Raw genomic sequence first — 12,153 nt, 5'->3', positions numbered from 1 at the left:
CAAAAAAAAAAAAAAAAAAAAAAAAAAGATTTATTTTCTAAGGCCTCTCAGGATCCTGGGTCTAGGAGGGAATCAGGTAATAAGATGGATGTGAACATTTTGCAGGTGAGGTCAAGGAGGAAAGGATGAGTGAGTAAGTGAGAGGACACTGGAGAATGGCACTCTGGGGGTACCTGTGGACATGTAGGGTGCCCAGGAAAAGGGGGCAGCAGGAGGAGGAGGAATGCCCTTCTTTGCTTTAACTGTAATGACCCAGCATCTCAAGGCCATGGAGGATCTTAGGCCTTCATTTACTTACTGGTGCTTTCTCCACCTGGCTTCTGGTAGGCCACTATCTGCCTTGCTGGTACCAGTTGTCCAGACAAGATGAGTTACCACAGTGCACATTCCTTCCATAAACTCCCAGTACACCCCAGCACTGCATTTCAAGGACAGCTTACTAACCTGTCACCTTCTGTCCCTGGACAGTCTCTCCCACTATTCCAACCCCAGCATTTGTGCTCCTGGGTCCTTTACACTTCTCCACCTTGAATCTTTCTGGGCTGTTGTCAGCCCAAGCAGTACGTCCGATACAATGGCCATCTACACTGCAGGCTGTTGTGCCTTCTGGCAGTATATGAATAGAAATCAGCACTTCCCAGGCTGGGGAGGATGTCGTGAGAAGAGCTCTCTCATGTCCTGCTGACATTTGTGAGAATTTCTACATGCATTCACTGGGATGGGGGCAGAGGTAGAGAGTGGCCATGAATCAAAAATTCAAGAGTTGATGTGCATTGAGTCAATGATTCTAGTTCTAAGATGCTCTTAGGCTCACATTAACACATATATTAATATGTGGAGAGATAATCAAGAAAACAATATCCCCCAAAATGAGAAAAAGCCAAAATACTAAATATAAGGGAACAGGTAAGTAAATTATAGTATAAACATGCAGTGGAATATGATGTGAAGATTAACCAAGATGACTAAAATAACATTCAATGATGAACAGATGTACCCCTGATATCTTGTTAGATGACAAAGAAAAGAGGCTGCTGAACCATACATAGTTTGATTCCCACTTTGCAGTGGTTGCACACAGACTGTATCAGAAGAAAACACACTGAAATATCTCCCACATACCAAACTGCTGAAGATAAGCAATCGTTATCTCTGGGTAGAGAAAACTGCATTGATCTTCATTTCCTTTTTATTATTTTCTGTATTTTTTGGAGTTTCCTCTAGTGATTATATTCTAGATCCGTTATATGGAATGCTTTCATAAAATACATTATAAACACTTTGTTAGAGTTAGTGTGCACATATGACAGCGTCTCACTAACCTGATTACTCTATGAGCTCATTCACCCTAACTTTTCTTTTCACAGGTGAAGAGACCAAGGGTCAGAAGAGTTCCACGATTTGCCCTTCATCACGCAGCTACTGAACTACTAGACTAAGAAGCAGATCTAGAGAGAGGTCCCTGCCTGAAACCCTGCACAGCTGTGCTTCTCACACTTGGGTGGCTTCAGAGTCCCTGGGAGCTCAGTAAACTGCTGCTGTGCAGAGCCCCAGTGTTCCTGCCCAATCTGTGGGAGGCAGGAGAACCCACACCTCCAACAAGTTCCCAGGTGATGCTGAGGCTGCTGGGGTGACACTTGGAGAACTTCATTTTATTCTTCCCACTGAACCTGTGGCTCAAAACCTTGCCTGATAATTAGAATCATCTGGGCAGTACCCCCCCATAAATCCCAATATGCTCAAGCTCCACCTTAGACCAATTAAATCCAAATTTCTGGGAAAGGGGTCCAAGGTTTAAAAAAATCCCTGAGGATCACAACGAGCTGCTAGAACTAACCATCATAGTGCACGTCCCAAGTGCTGCAATTTAGAAACAAAAGTATGAATGTGACAAATGTTACTGAACAAATTCTCCCTTCCCCAGAGCACCAATGAGTCTTCAAACCCAAAATGTTATCATGTTTCTATTCATCCCACTCTCCACATGGTGCCACTTAAAATCTTTACAGATTCTTAAGATAAAGATGAAAACCATACCATGACCAGCGAGGCTTATGGTGTTCTGGACTTGCCACCTTTCCAGCCTCACCTCCCACCACTGAGGTCATGCATGGGACCTCACACCAAATAGGTGCCTGCTCAAATTCCTAAATGAATGAATGAATGAATATCCACAGCTATAAAACATCTGGAGGTCAAGGACCACTACCAGGGCTTCTTACCTTCATGAGTTACTTATGTGATACTTTTACTCCGGGCAGACTCTGATACAAAGTCCAGAAGCTGTGTCCCTTGGAGTTGCCTCTGGAGTAGCTGTCCAATTTCTGGGGTGATAGAGGAAGCCCTGGGACTGGAGGAGGCTACATACCAGTCAGTCACAGGGTCACAGGCCTTCAGGGACAAGGCCAGGTTTGGAGCTAGAATAATATTAAAAGCAACTCAGTATATTTGTGGAATGTAATATACAGCTTTCTCCCGTGTGGGAGGTAGAGCAAGTATCATTCTTCTCATTTCACAGATGAGAAAACTTGAGCTGCTCCCAGGATGTTCTGGGAGAATCAGATCTCCTGATACCCTTTCCCAGGAAGTCCCAGGCACCTAGTGTAGCTGATGACAAGGCTCATCCCTTCTTTCCGCCACTAGAGGACATTTGTTTTTTACAAACTTCCAAAATTTAAAAAAAATTAAAAATGACCTGTACTTCTGTCAAACCCATCTCCAATGACTAGTATGAAGCCAACACCCAGGAAAGTTTGGAGGCCTGAAAAATAAACATACCCAGTTTTTAGCAGTCCTATTTTCCTTACCTCCCATATCACTTTGATTTATCAAAAGCTATCATGCTTTTTTCTTTAGACCATCTCTTCACTTTGCACACACAGTTCTGAGGTGCTAGGGTTGGGTGATGATTGTATATTTCCCCAGTGCTACAAAACATTAAATATGCCCAGATTCAAGAACATTTAGCAAAGGCTATGGTCATTCATCATCCAGGATGGTGGTGAGAAATCTGTTCTTTTTGTTTTCACTCTCTGTGGGTCACACTCATATACCTTTTATGGCTTGGGAATGAGTATACTGATTATATATTTACTATATGTTATTTTGCGTGTGCGCACACACACACTTGTGTGTATACAAAGTCTGCCAAAAAAAGTTTACAAACTTCAGGAAAAGAATAATAATAAATGTCTGAAAGCTAATGGCTACCATTCTGAGCATCTCTTATAACTGTAGAGACCAACAGTAACTTGTATAAATTTAGTATTAAAATATTTATACAAGATTTTTCTTTTCCTGAGGTATATACATATTTTTGGATCTCTCTCTCTTTCCCTCCCTCGCTCCCTCCCCCTTCCCTGCTGTCTGTCTCTCTCACTGTCTATCTATCTATCTATCTATCTATCTATCTATCTATCTATCTATCTATGAAAGTCTTCTATATAGGTATCTAAAGGACTCATAGATAAAGATACAGGCCACAGTTTGACTAGTTCCTTTTACTGGCAAAAAAAATGCTTAGATAAGATGCCTGCCTGCCTGCCTGCCTGCCTTCCTTCCTTCCTTCCTGCCTGCCTTCCTTCCTTCTCTCCCTCCCAACCTTCCATCTTTCCTCTCACGCTCCCTTCCCTCTTTCAGCAAATATTTAAGGAGCATCCGAGCCTCTATTATTTATCGGGCACTATGGTAGGCCAGTGTAGAGCAGTGAACAAGTGAGAAAACATCTGTTTTCTTGGAGGGTAGATGATAAATAAAACTAATGCACATACATAATTTTAGAGAATAATATGGGCTATGCAGAAACACAAAGCAAGAGCAAAAGGATCGATGGGGATGGGAGGAGTTGCAACTTGAACCAGGAAGGTCAGAAAAGGTATCATTGGTGTATTCGGGCCAACACCGGCAGGAAGCCATGGGTAGGCCATGCTGATATCTGGAAGAAGAGCATGCCAAGGCATGAGGTAGGACCATGTTCAAGAAATAACAAAGAGTAAACAAGGTACGAGTGCCCCAGGACTGAGTCAACGATTAGGAGGGCAGGAAATAGGGAAGGAAGGAAAGGAGGGAGGGAGGGAGGGAGGCTGATGTGCTGGAAGACAAGTGGAAAGAGGACCAACTGTGCTAATATGGCTGATAGGTCGGGTTTAACAGGGACTGAGAAGGAGCAATGAGATTTGGCTGCATGAAAGTGAGCCACCACCTTGACAAGAGAAGGGAAGAAATGTGACAGAAGGCGCTCTAGGGAGACAGTGGGGAGGAGGGAGTGGGGTTGCAGGACTGTGGTACACTCTACAGAGCAGGTAGAAGGGAAAAGTGGGGGATGAGAGTGAATCCAGAGAGACTGTTTTCCCTCTTATGAGTGGAAGAAATCCACTGCGATTTTCTGTGCTCACCATAAAACTTTACCTCATAGAATGCAGCCTGGTTCCATTTGTGATGCTCGCCTAGAGAGCTTTCAAGTCAGTGAGACGGCAGCACAGTCTCTACCCTGGTGTTGGTAGAAAGTTCAAACTATGCAAGCCCCAGTTGGGATGAACTCTTACTTGGCTCCATCTCCCAACCACCACAGAACCCTAAGCTGTACATCTGTCCTGTTTTGGCCAAGCCATGTTTGGATCTACAGAGAGACTGCACCCCTCTTACCCCCCACAAAACCTCATTGGGAACAGGAGAATTTCTCATATACTTTTGGTAGGTGTGGGGCATCATGAACCTTATCATCAAGCCACCCATTGTCTGGGGCATCCATTCTACATCTGTGGTGGCTACAACACATTCCAGATCCAGAAAGCACATTAGATGTGGCCTGTGACTTGACCTACAGCACAGGCGGTGCCTCTTCCTACTTCCCCACATTTTCTCAGTGCTCAGTGCTCAGGAACAATTTGAATAGAAGATGCTCTTTTGTGAAACCATGCCTCTGCACACAGGGACTCTACACATAAAACATAACATGTTTAGAACCATGTCAGTAACAAAATAGAAAAAAACAAAATACCTAACAATTACTAAGCACATATTGTGCCAGGCACATTAACCATTTATTCTGCAAACCAATGGTATAGGTATTATCATCCCACTTTATTTATGAGGAAATGGAGCCCAAGAGAGCTCTCACTAGGCCATAAGAAGTAGCACTTGAACACAGCACCACTGTGCTTCCAGAATTCACACTGAAAATCCAGGTGATTCTGCCTCCTATATTTATGTTCCCCAGTAGGTATAATATCTGGAGAAAGGACCCTGAATTCACATTTTCTAAGCTCTTTTGTACCAAGAACCATAGTGAGCACTCAAGAAATGTTTATCAATAAATGTATCTCTTTGACCTATCCGAACCTCCTAGGACTTTCCCAGGTTCTCACAGCCAATTAGCTGCAGACCCAGGTCAAAAAGCCAGGTCCTGAGACTGAAGAGCTGCGGTATTTCACCACATAACAGGTCTGCTAGGTATCCTTGCTGTCCCAGACTGCATCAGTTCAAAGGGTTACAGAAAGACAGCAATGGAGAGGGAGAGATAAAGATTGAAAAGCATATAGAACATAGGCAGGAAATTACTAGACGAATACACTGGTTAAAATCATCTTAAAAGTCATTTGGCCATGTGTAGCAAGAGTTTCAAAATACTAATATACTTTAAGATTCAGTAATTCAATTTCTAAGACTCTATCCTAAGGAAATGATCCTAAGTATAGAAAGGTATTCATAGCAACATCATTTGTAATTTAAAAGTGAAGTATATTGTGCACATCCTAACTTTATGAAATAGCTAAGTAAGTGTGACACTCATACAACAATCAAAATGATGTTTATGAAGAGTGTAGTTGGCTATAATGTGCTTTGTGACAAGAGCAGGACACAAAATTTCTGGGCTTACAGATACATTTTAAAAGTATCAAATGCATAGGAAACCACTGGTAGGAAATAGGCCTTCTAAAACTCCTTTGACTATAATATTTTTATAATAAGATTGAGGGAGAAAAGCAAAATTTGCCGCAGAGAAACAAAAACATATTTTCCAAGTGTTCACCGGTTTTGTTTTGAGTTTGTACTACGGAGCTCGGTTTTGTTTTAACCTTAGGAGAAAAATGAGGTAAATTCCATTCTGACCTGTCACAATTCCTAAACATACGGTTACTTTACTTTGATTGAAATCACTAGAGAGTTAAGAAGATCTGGAAGTATTTGGATCCTTAATGGTAATTCTTCAGAGCATTTGATGGAGAACAAGAAGTTCAAGTAAAGATGTATAAATGCTGAAAAGATGGGCTGGGTTCTGATATATTCCACTGCTTTCAGGAGAAAAGGCAAGAAGGATGTGTTTTTTAACATGGAAATTTGGGGAAAAAAACAGAATGAAGGGTAAGTGTGTAGTTCATGGGTTGTGGGGATGTCAATATAGCTGTGGCTTTGGTCCTGGGCTCAGGAGAGGGCCTCCCACATCCTGAAGCAGGTGGCTCACAGCAGCAGGATAGCCTGGGGACACCTCAGTGGGCTCAGTTTTCTTACCCAGCTCCCTACCTTGCACATACGACTCATGTTGGAAGCAGATGGAGCTCCTTGCTCATCACATGCTTCTTGGGAGAGTTTTGGAGTAGATGACAGATTTCCAATAACAAACCATAGCTACTTTCAAGAGTCAACAACCATTCCAGGTATACAATGAATAGCACTTTCAAAGACAGTCACACAGAGTCCCACATGATGATTTAGACTCTACCTATTTCCAAATGCTATTTATTTATTTATTTAGGTTTTTTGAGACAGGGTCTCACTATGTAATTCATGCTGGCCTTGAACTAACTGAGTAGTCCAGGATGGCCTCAAATTTGTGGTACTCCTGCCTCAGGCTCCCAAGTGCTGGGATTACAGGCATGCACCACCATTCCCAGCCCAAATGCTTCTTATATCACTCACAGGACACTGAATTTTGCGCTGACCTATAGCATCCACTCAAGCTCCAAATACATTCCTTAAAATATCAAGTCACCCCCAGCTGGTACTAAGTAAGACTGGAAACATTCTCTCCTCCCCGACATACGTATATCTCCCTTTCTTGGAGAATCACTATTTATATCACTGTTTAGGTCTACCATCATTCTCCAGACTTATCTGTAACTATATAAAGCCAATGAATATTTAGAAGTACAATTGTTTGGTAATTGTTTGATACTTCTGGATTGTTGTATTGATTAAAACAGAAAACTCACATAGTTTCTAAGATAATGGTGAATTAATGCTTATTATTACTGAGCTTGACTAATAGTTCTGCAGCATCCCAAACAGAGCATACTTTAGATGACTGGTACTGGTTCTGCCAATTGGTCCTGGATGACTGCAGGGAGTAGAGATGCTACCATTCTCTTTCTCACACAAGGTGATTCATTTGGAGTCAGTGGACGAGGTGACAGGAATCAAGGTAAGCTCAGCACTGCCTACTCCAGGCACATCAATTCCTGGCAGGGCAGGCAGGATGCACCATCTTTGGCACCCAAGTCCACGTGCACACTAACAAGCTAGATGTACTGTTGGTTCTTGAAAGTTCTTCTGAGTTACTATGCCATGCTAAACAGAGCCCAGGATATCACAGAGATCTGGTGTTCCACACTGTGACCTCATCAGCTTCCTGTTGCCTGTTAAGTCTAAAGTCCTGAACTCTCTTAGCCCTGACTCTAGGTCCTGGCATCCACCCACTTTCTTTTCTAAAGACCCCCTGATAGGGCTGAGAAAAGTATCTCACACAGGAGGTCCTTCAGCCCAGACTACATGTCTTAAAAAACCTGAACCCACAGGAACTGCTCCTTTTACCCTGGCCCTGAGTTTTTCCAGAAAACTGTTGCACTCTGGCAAAAGGATTAAGGCCAACAGCCAAGATCCTCAGGAGAAGGAGTGTTGGTGGGGTAACAGGATTTTGGCGTGGGTCACTGTGTTAGGCATGTGCATACACCCAATAGCAGGCTATTCCTTTGCTTGATGCTTTGCTCTGGCTTCCTAACATAAATTTTGTTGCCATGTTAGAAAGGCTCTCTACCTCTGGTCCAGCCAACCCTGAGGGCTCCCTTCTCAAAACTGGCCTAACCGAAGATGAGCACTGCATTCATGAAAAGAGGGTAGAGTTTTCTTGCCATCATGTTGCCCACATACTCCAGGCATGACAGGAAGCTGGAGACCCAATTCCTCATGAAAAATAGATGATATATGTCAATACAAATATTGTGATGAGACAGAGTATTGAGATTAGTTAAAAGGAGATTACCTTCTGTTGGGATTCTTAGGTTCAGATTCTGAGAACTAGGGGTGTGGGGTTTTGACAATGACTGTAGAACTCTTTGATATGTCTTCTATCAGGACAAGCAGTTCATGGCTTCTCCTCAGAAACCTGGCTAGAATGTAACTACTTCCATCAATAGAAGTTGATGAAGGTGACAAAAACTGATCATAAAAAGCAACCAAAGTCTGCTTCATGTACAGGAAGCCCTGCACTTGGGGCATGCACAATCATGTTAGAATTTCAGCTATCCTGGGGCTGCCATATTTTGGGGAAGCACAAGTCATGTGGAGGCACAAGCACGGGGCATGGCACATAACAGGTATTTGCTCCAAAGGTGATGCAGTTCTTCACCTAGGAAGTGCTGCCTGTTATGATGATCTCCTCTGAGGCCAGTGGGCCTGGGAATTTCCTGGCCTATTCTGCAGTGGATCCCAATCTTGGTTGAAAATTAGATCAGCTTTAAAACTCATTGTCTACTTAGCAGTGCACATCAGTGAAATCAGAAGGTCTGCAGCAAAAGCCAGGCAACACTATTTTTATTTTATTTTATTTTATTTTAAGATACTCAGGTAATTCCAAATGTGTGCTTAGGGAAATTTGCTTCAGTGGAACACTAAGGGTCACGGTGAGACTGAGGCTACTGGCTTGGGAAAGGGACAGCTGCTCCTGAGTTGGCTTGGTGACAGGGTAGGAGGCAGGAGGACATGTGACTTGCTGATCCGATTCTGTTGTGTTGGTGCTCTCCCCAACATCTCCTCCACCAGCTCTGCCTCTTTCCTGACCTCCACTGAATCTTATTCCTGCTGCATCGCTGGCTGCCGGGTTTCTAATAGTGTGCATACATTTCTAGAGGCTTCTCTCTTTTGTAAATTTGCTGGTACACAGGGAGGGGAGGAGAGAGATGAGCCCTCCCACACAGAAGGCTGATGTCCTGCTCAGCCTGAGTGCATGTGGCTGTCTCAGTAGAGCGGGCTGTCCTGTGGGGCTGGGTCAACTTCTGGAAATGCTGATTGGCCTCAGAAAGGCATTCTTTGTTTTCCCTACTGTATGCTGTACACTGGTGCAGTTGGTATGTTGTGGCAACTGAGGCCTCTATCTGTGGATCCAAGAGGTCTCGTCTCATGAACTTGTAGTGGCGGAGGTGGAGGGTGGGTGCTGGAGGTGGGGCTGGGAAAGTTTCAAAGGATGAGTTGGCATGGCCTTGACCTGGTTTCTTTAGGACTGCACACCCACCCCCTTTAGTAGAAAAAGACAAATTCTAAATGATATGCAAAACAAAAAGGGTGTAAGACAGCCAAAGGACACTCAGTGGTGCATGCAGACCTCAGCCTTTTGGAGCTGTTGGAGAGAGAAGGCTGATCTCTGACTCTTCATGTCCCTGGCAAGGCATACCACTATGGGACAGATCACCAAGGATTCCTGAGCAAACCTGAAACTACATAAAAGGGAACCAGGAACGGGTTTCTCCTGGTTTAGTATAACTTAATTCAAAAGCAGAGAGTGAAAAAAATCACTGTCAAGTCCAAGGCAACAGTGTTCTTAACTGGTTGAATTTCACCTGGGCATTACATGTCGTTCCTGAATTCTGATATTTGGTCACATTATTGGATCAATACAAAAAGCACTTTGCAGATGAGAAGGAGGAAAGCCACAGCCAAATATCTTATCTCCTTCATTGTGTTTGCCATACTAAAAGCACAGTCTTTCATACAGCCAAGTGGTATGGGATACTGAGAAGTCTGACAGGGGGCATTTGATAAATGCTCTGATTTGATTGAAAAATCGTTTACTTATTACTTGTGCACTTGTCCTTACTGCTATGATCTTGGCCAAGTAGTCACATGTTTTGGGGCCTTTGTTTCCTCAATTCCAAAGTGAGGGTTTAACTGGGACAGCTTTCCATCTCAAGTGTCCAACAAGCACTAAGATGTCCTTCAGAAATAAGAAGTCAGAATGGTGCTCACATTAACCCTGGAGCTATGGGAGGACAGAGCAGGGCAGTGAACACCAGAATTATGAAGCATTTGTGATGTGTGTGTGTGTGTGTGTGTGTGTGTGTGTGTGTGTGTGTGTGTGTGTGTGTGTGGACCTATACATGCTTGTTATATAGCTACTAGGCCATTCCTTTAGGAAACCAATTATCTAGTTGTGTAAGTCCCCTCATAGTTTAGAGATTCAAATAACATCAGCACATCCCACTAGTCCTAGAATTTTTACCACTTGAAAATAAACAGAGACCTATGTTTCAATTATACAATACACATCCCCCGTCAAAGCCTGTGAAAACAACCCATTGTATCTGCATTCTAGGGGAACGGTTGGAAAGGAAGCAGAAATGACAAAAACTTATCACTGCGTTTGCAACATATAACAGGCATAGAGTCTCTAAAAGATAACAAGACAAACACTAAAGTTGTTATAGAAAAAGAATGCACAACTGAAGTTGTAATATTATTGCCATCTATGCACAAATTTCAAGTAAAGTAATGTGTAAGACTTCAAAAATATGCGTTAATGCATAAACAGAGACTGAAGAGTTGCAAGCAAGCGTGCACTGAGACTGTGCCAGCACTGAGCTACGGGCTCTGTCAGGTGCAGCAGCAGGATTCCTCAGTGCCAGCCAGTGCCTCTTGCTCCAGGCGGCCAGCTCACCTCTCTAGCACTGAATTAGAACTGAGCATCTCTGCACCAGGATGTCTGAGCACTTCAGAACCTGCCTCTTTCCCCTCTGGGTTTCTCCTAATTACTTCCTGTGTTTCCCTCTGGATATTCATTTAAATGCGAAATAAAGGGAGAAAGTTTCTCCAAGGCTGGAGGCTCAGTCTTGTAACCTGGAGCAACCTCAGGGTGAAATTAAAATCTATTAGACCCCATGTGGGTATAATGATAGTAACAGAATGAGTAGGAATGAAAACGATCGTCTTCTGGGAAAGAAACGTACTTTGTTACATGAGTGAGTGTGACAGCGACTGCTCAGCACTTGTCAGACTGGTGCTGGGGTTTACTTCTGAGACTCACTGTGTGGGGCTGCTGAGAAGATGGTGAGGGGGTTACAAGGCAGGAACAGTCTGTTTCAGTGTGGTTATTCCTCAGCTGGGAGGACACAGGCGACTGCACCGTGCATGTGGCAGCCTTGGTGTGTGGCAGCAGTGTTACTGCAGAGGCCAGCACAAGGTGGACAGCCCGGAGGGGCCTGTGGTCAGCAAAGGTCTGCTGTGACAGCACCCAGACTGTTGTCACTGCCTTGGCTGGAGGTCTCCAGGTCCACAACTGCTGTCCTGCATTGGGAGCTCAGGCCAGGGCTAGTGTCAGACCCTGTGTGGCAACTCCACCACCCAGAATAACTAAGTGGTGGACCAACAGAGGCCTGTCTGTCAGACACCCTGGAAAAGAGGCCTCCCACTGTGCTTCTGTGTGGCTGTGGCCTCGGCAAGGTGGGAGGGTTTGGGGCTGGGGATGGGGGGGAGATGAAGGATGATCACAGAAGCATCTTCCAGCTCTGTGCTTGGGGAGAGGCAGGCAGGCTGCAGAGCTCCCTCTACAGCACACATGGGGAGCAGCGTGGGGCTCTAGTTTGCATCCTCAACCCTCCAAACTGCTGCATTCCTGGAACCATCTGACCAGGATCAATGCATCTCAAAAATCTTCTGCAGATCCCTTGGGTCAGAACATCACCCAGAAGGCAGAAAGTGTGTGGCCACAAGGAGTTCTGGGCCATGCTGCACATCTAGAAATTAGAATGGCAGGAGTGGGGTGGGGAGGCAATAAATTGCATTTTAAACAAATTGTCCATGTCCATGCACAGTAAACTTGAGAGTATAACCTGGGGGTTGTTGCAGTCATTTGGTAAGCGGGGACACCAACAGGCTCGGAAACTTTGC

At 44.1% G+C, this 12,153-nt stretch overlaps 1 protein-coding gene across 4 annotated transcripts in view; it reads right to left on the bottom strand.

Moving 5' to 3' along the window:
- Chn2 (chimerin 2) overlaps window positions 1-12,153 on the bottom strand; it is a 220,403-nt gene that overhangs the window by 40,468 nt on the left and 167,782 nt on the right. Inside the window, exon 1 of one of the 4 annotated variants that reach the window (XM_019208057.2) lies at window positions 7,295-7,560. The exons of 2 other annotated variants lie outside the window; for them this stretch is intronic. Coding sequence is in view for 1 of the 2 variants with exons in the window: in XM_019208053.2 (XP_019063598.1) it covers window positions 2,223-2,228 (6 nt within the window). In the remaining variant the exon portion in view is untranslated. Of the gene's footprint in view, window positions 1-2,222; window positions 2,418-7,294; window positions 7,561-12,153 lie in introns of those variants that run through there. One more of the 4 variants, XM_019208053.2, reaches the window with a different exon arrangement.

This window comes from Fukomys damarensis, unplaced genomic scaffold, assembly GCF_012274545.1.
Source record: "Fukomys damarensis isolate Sample0158 unplaced genomic scaffold, DMR_v1.0_HiC HiC_scaffold_4, whole genome shotgun sequence".
Taxonomy (NCBI): Eukaryota; Metazoa; Chordata; class Mammalia; order Rodentia; family Bathyergidae; genus Fukomys; species Fukomys damarensis.
Note: the sequence above shows the minus strand (reverse complement) of the source record. Positions and strands in the feature narration are given on the sequence as shown.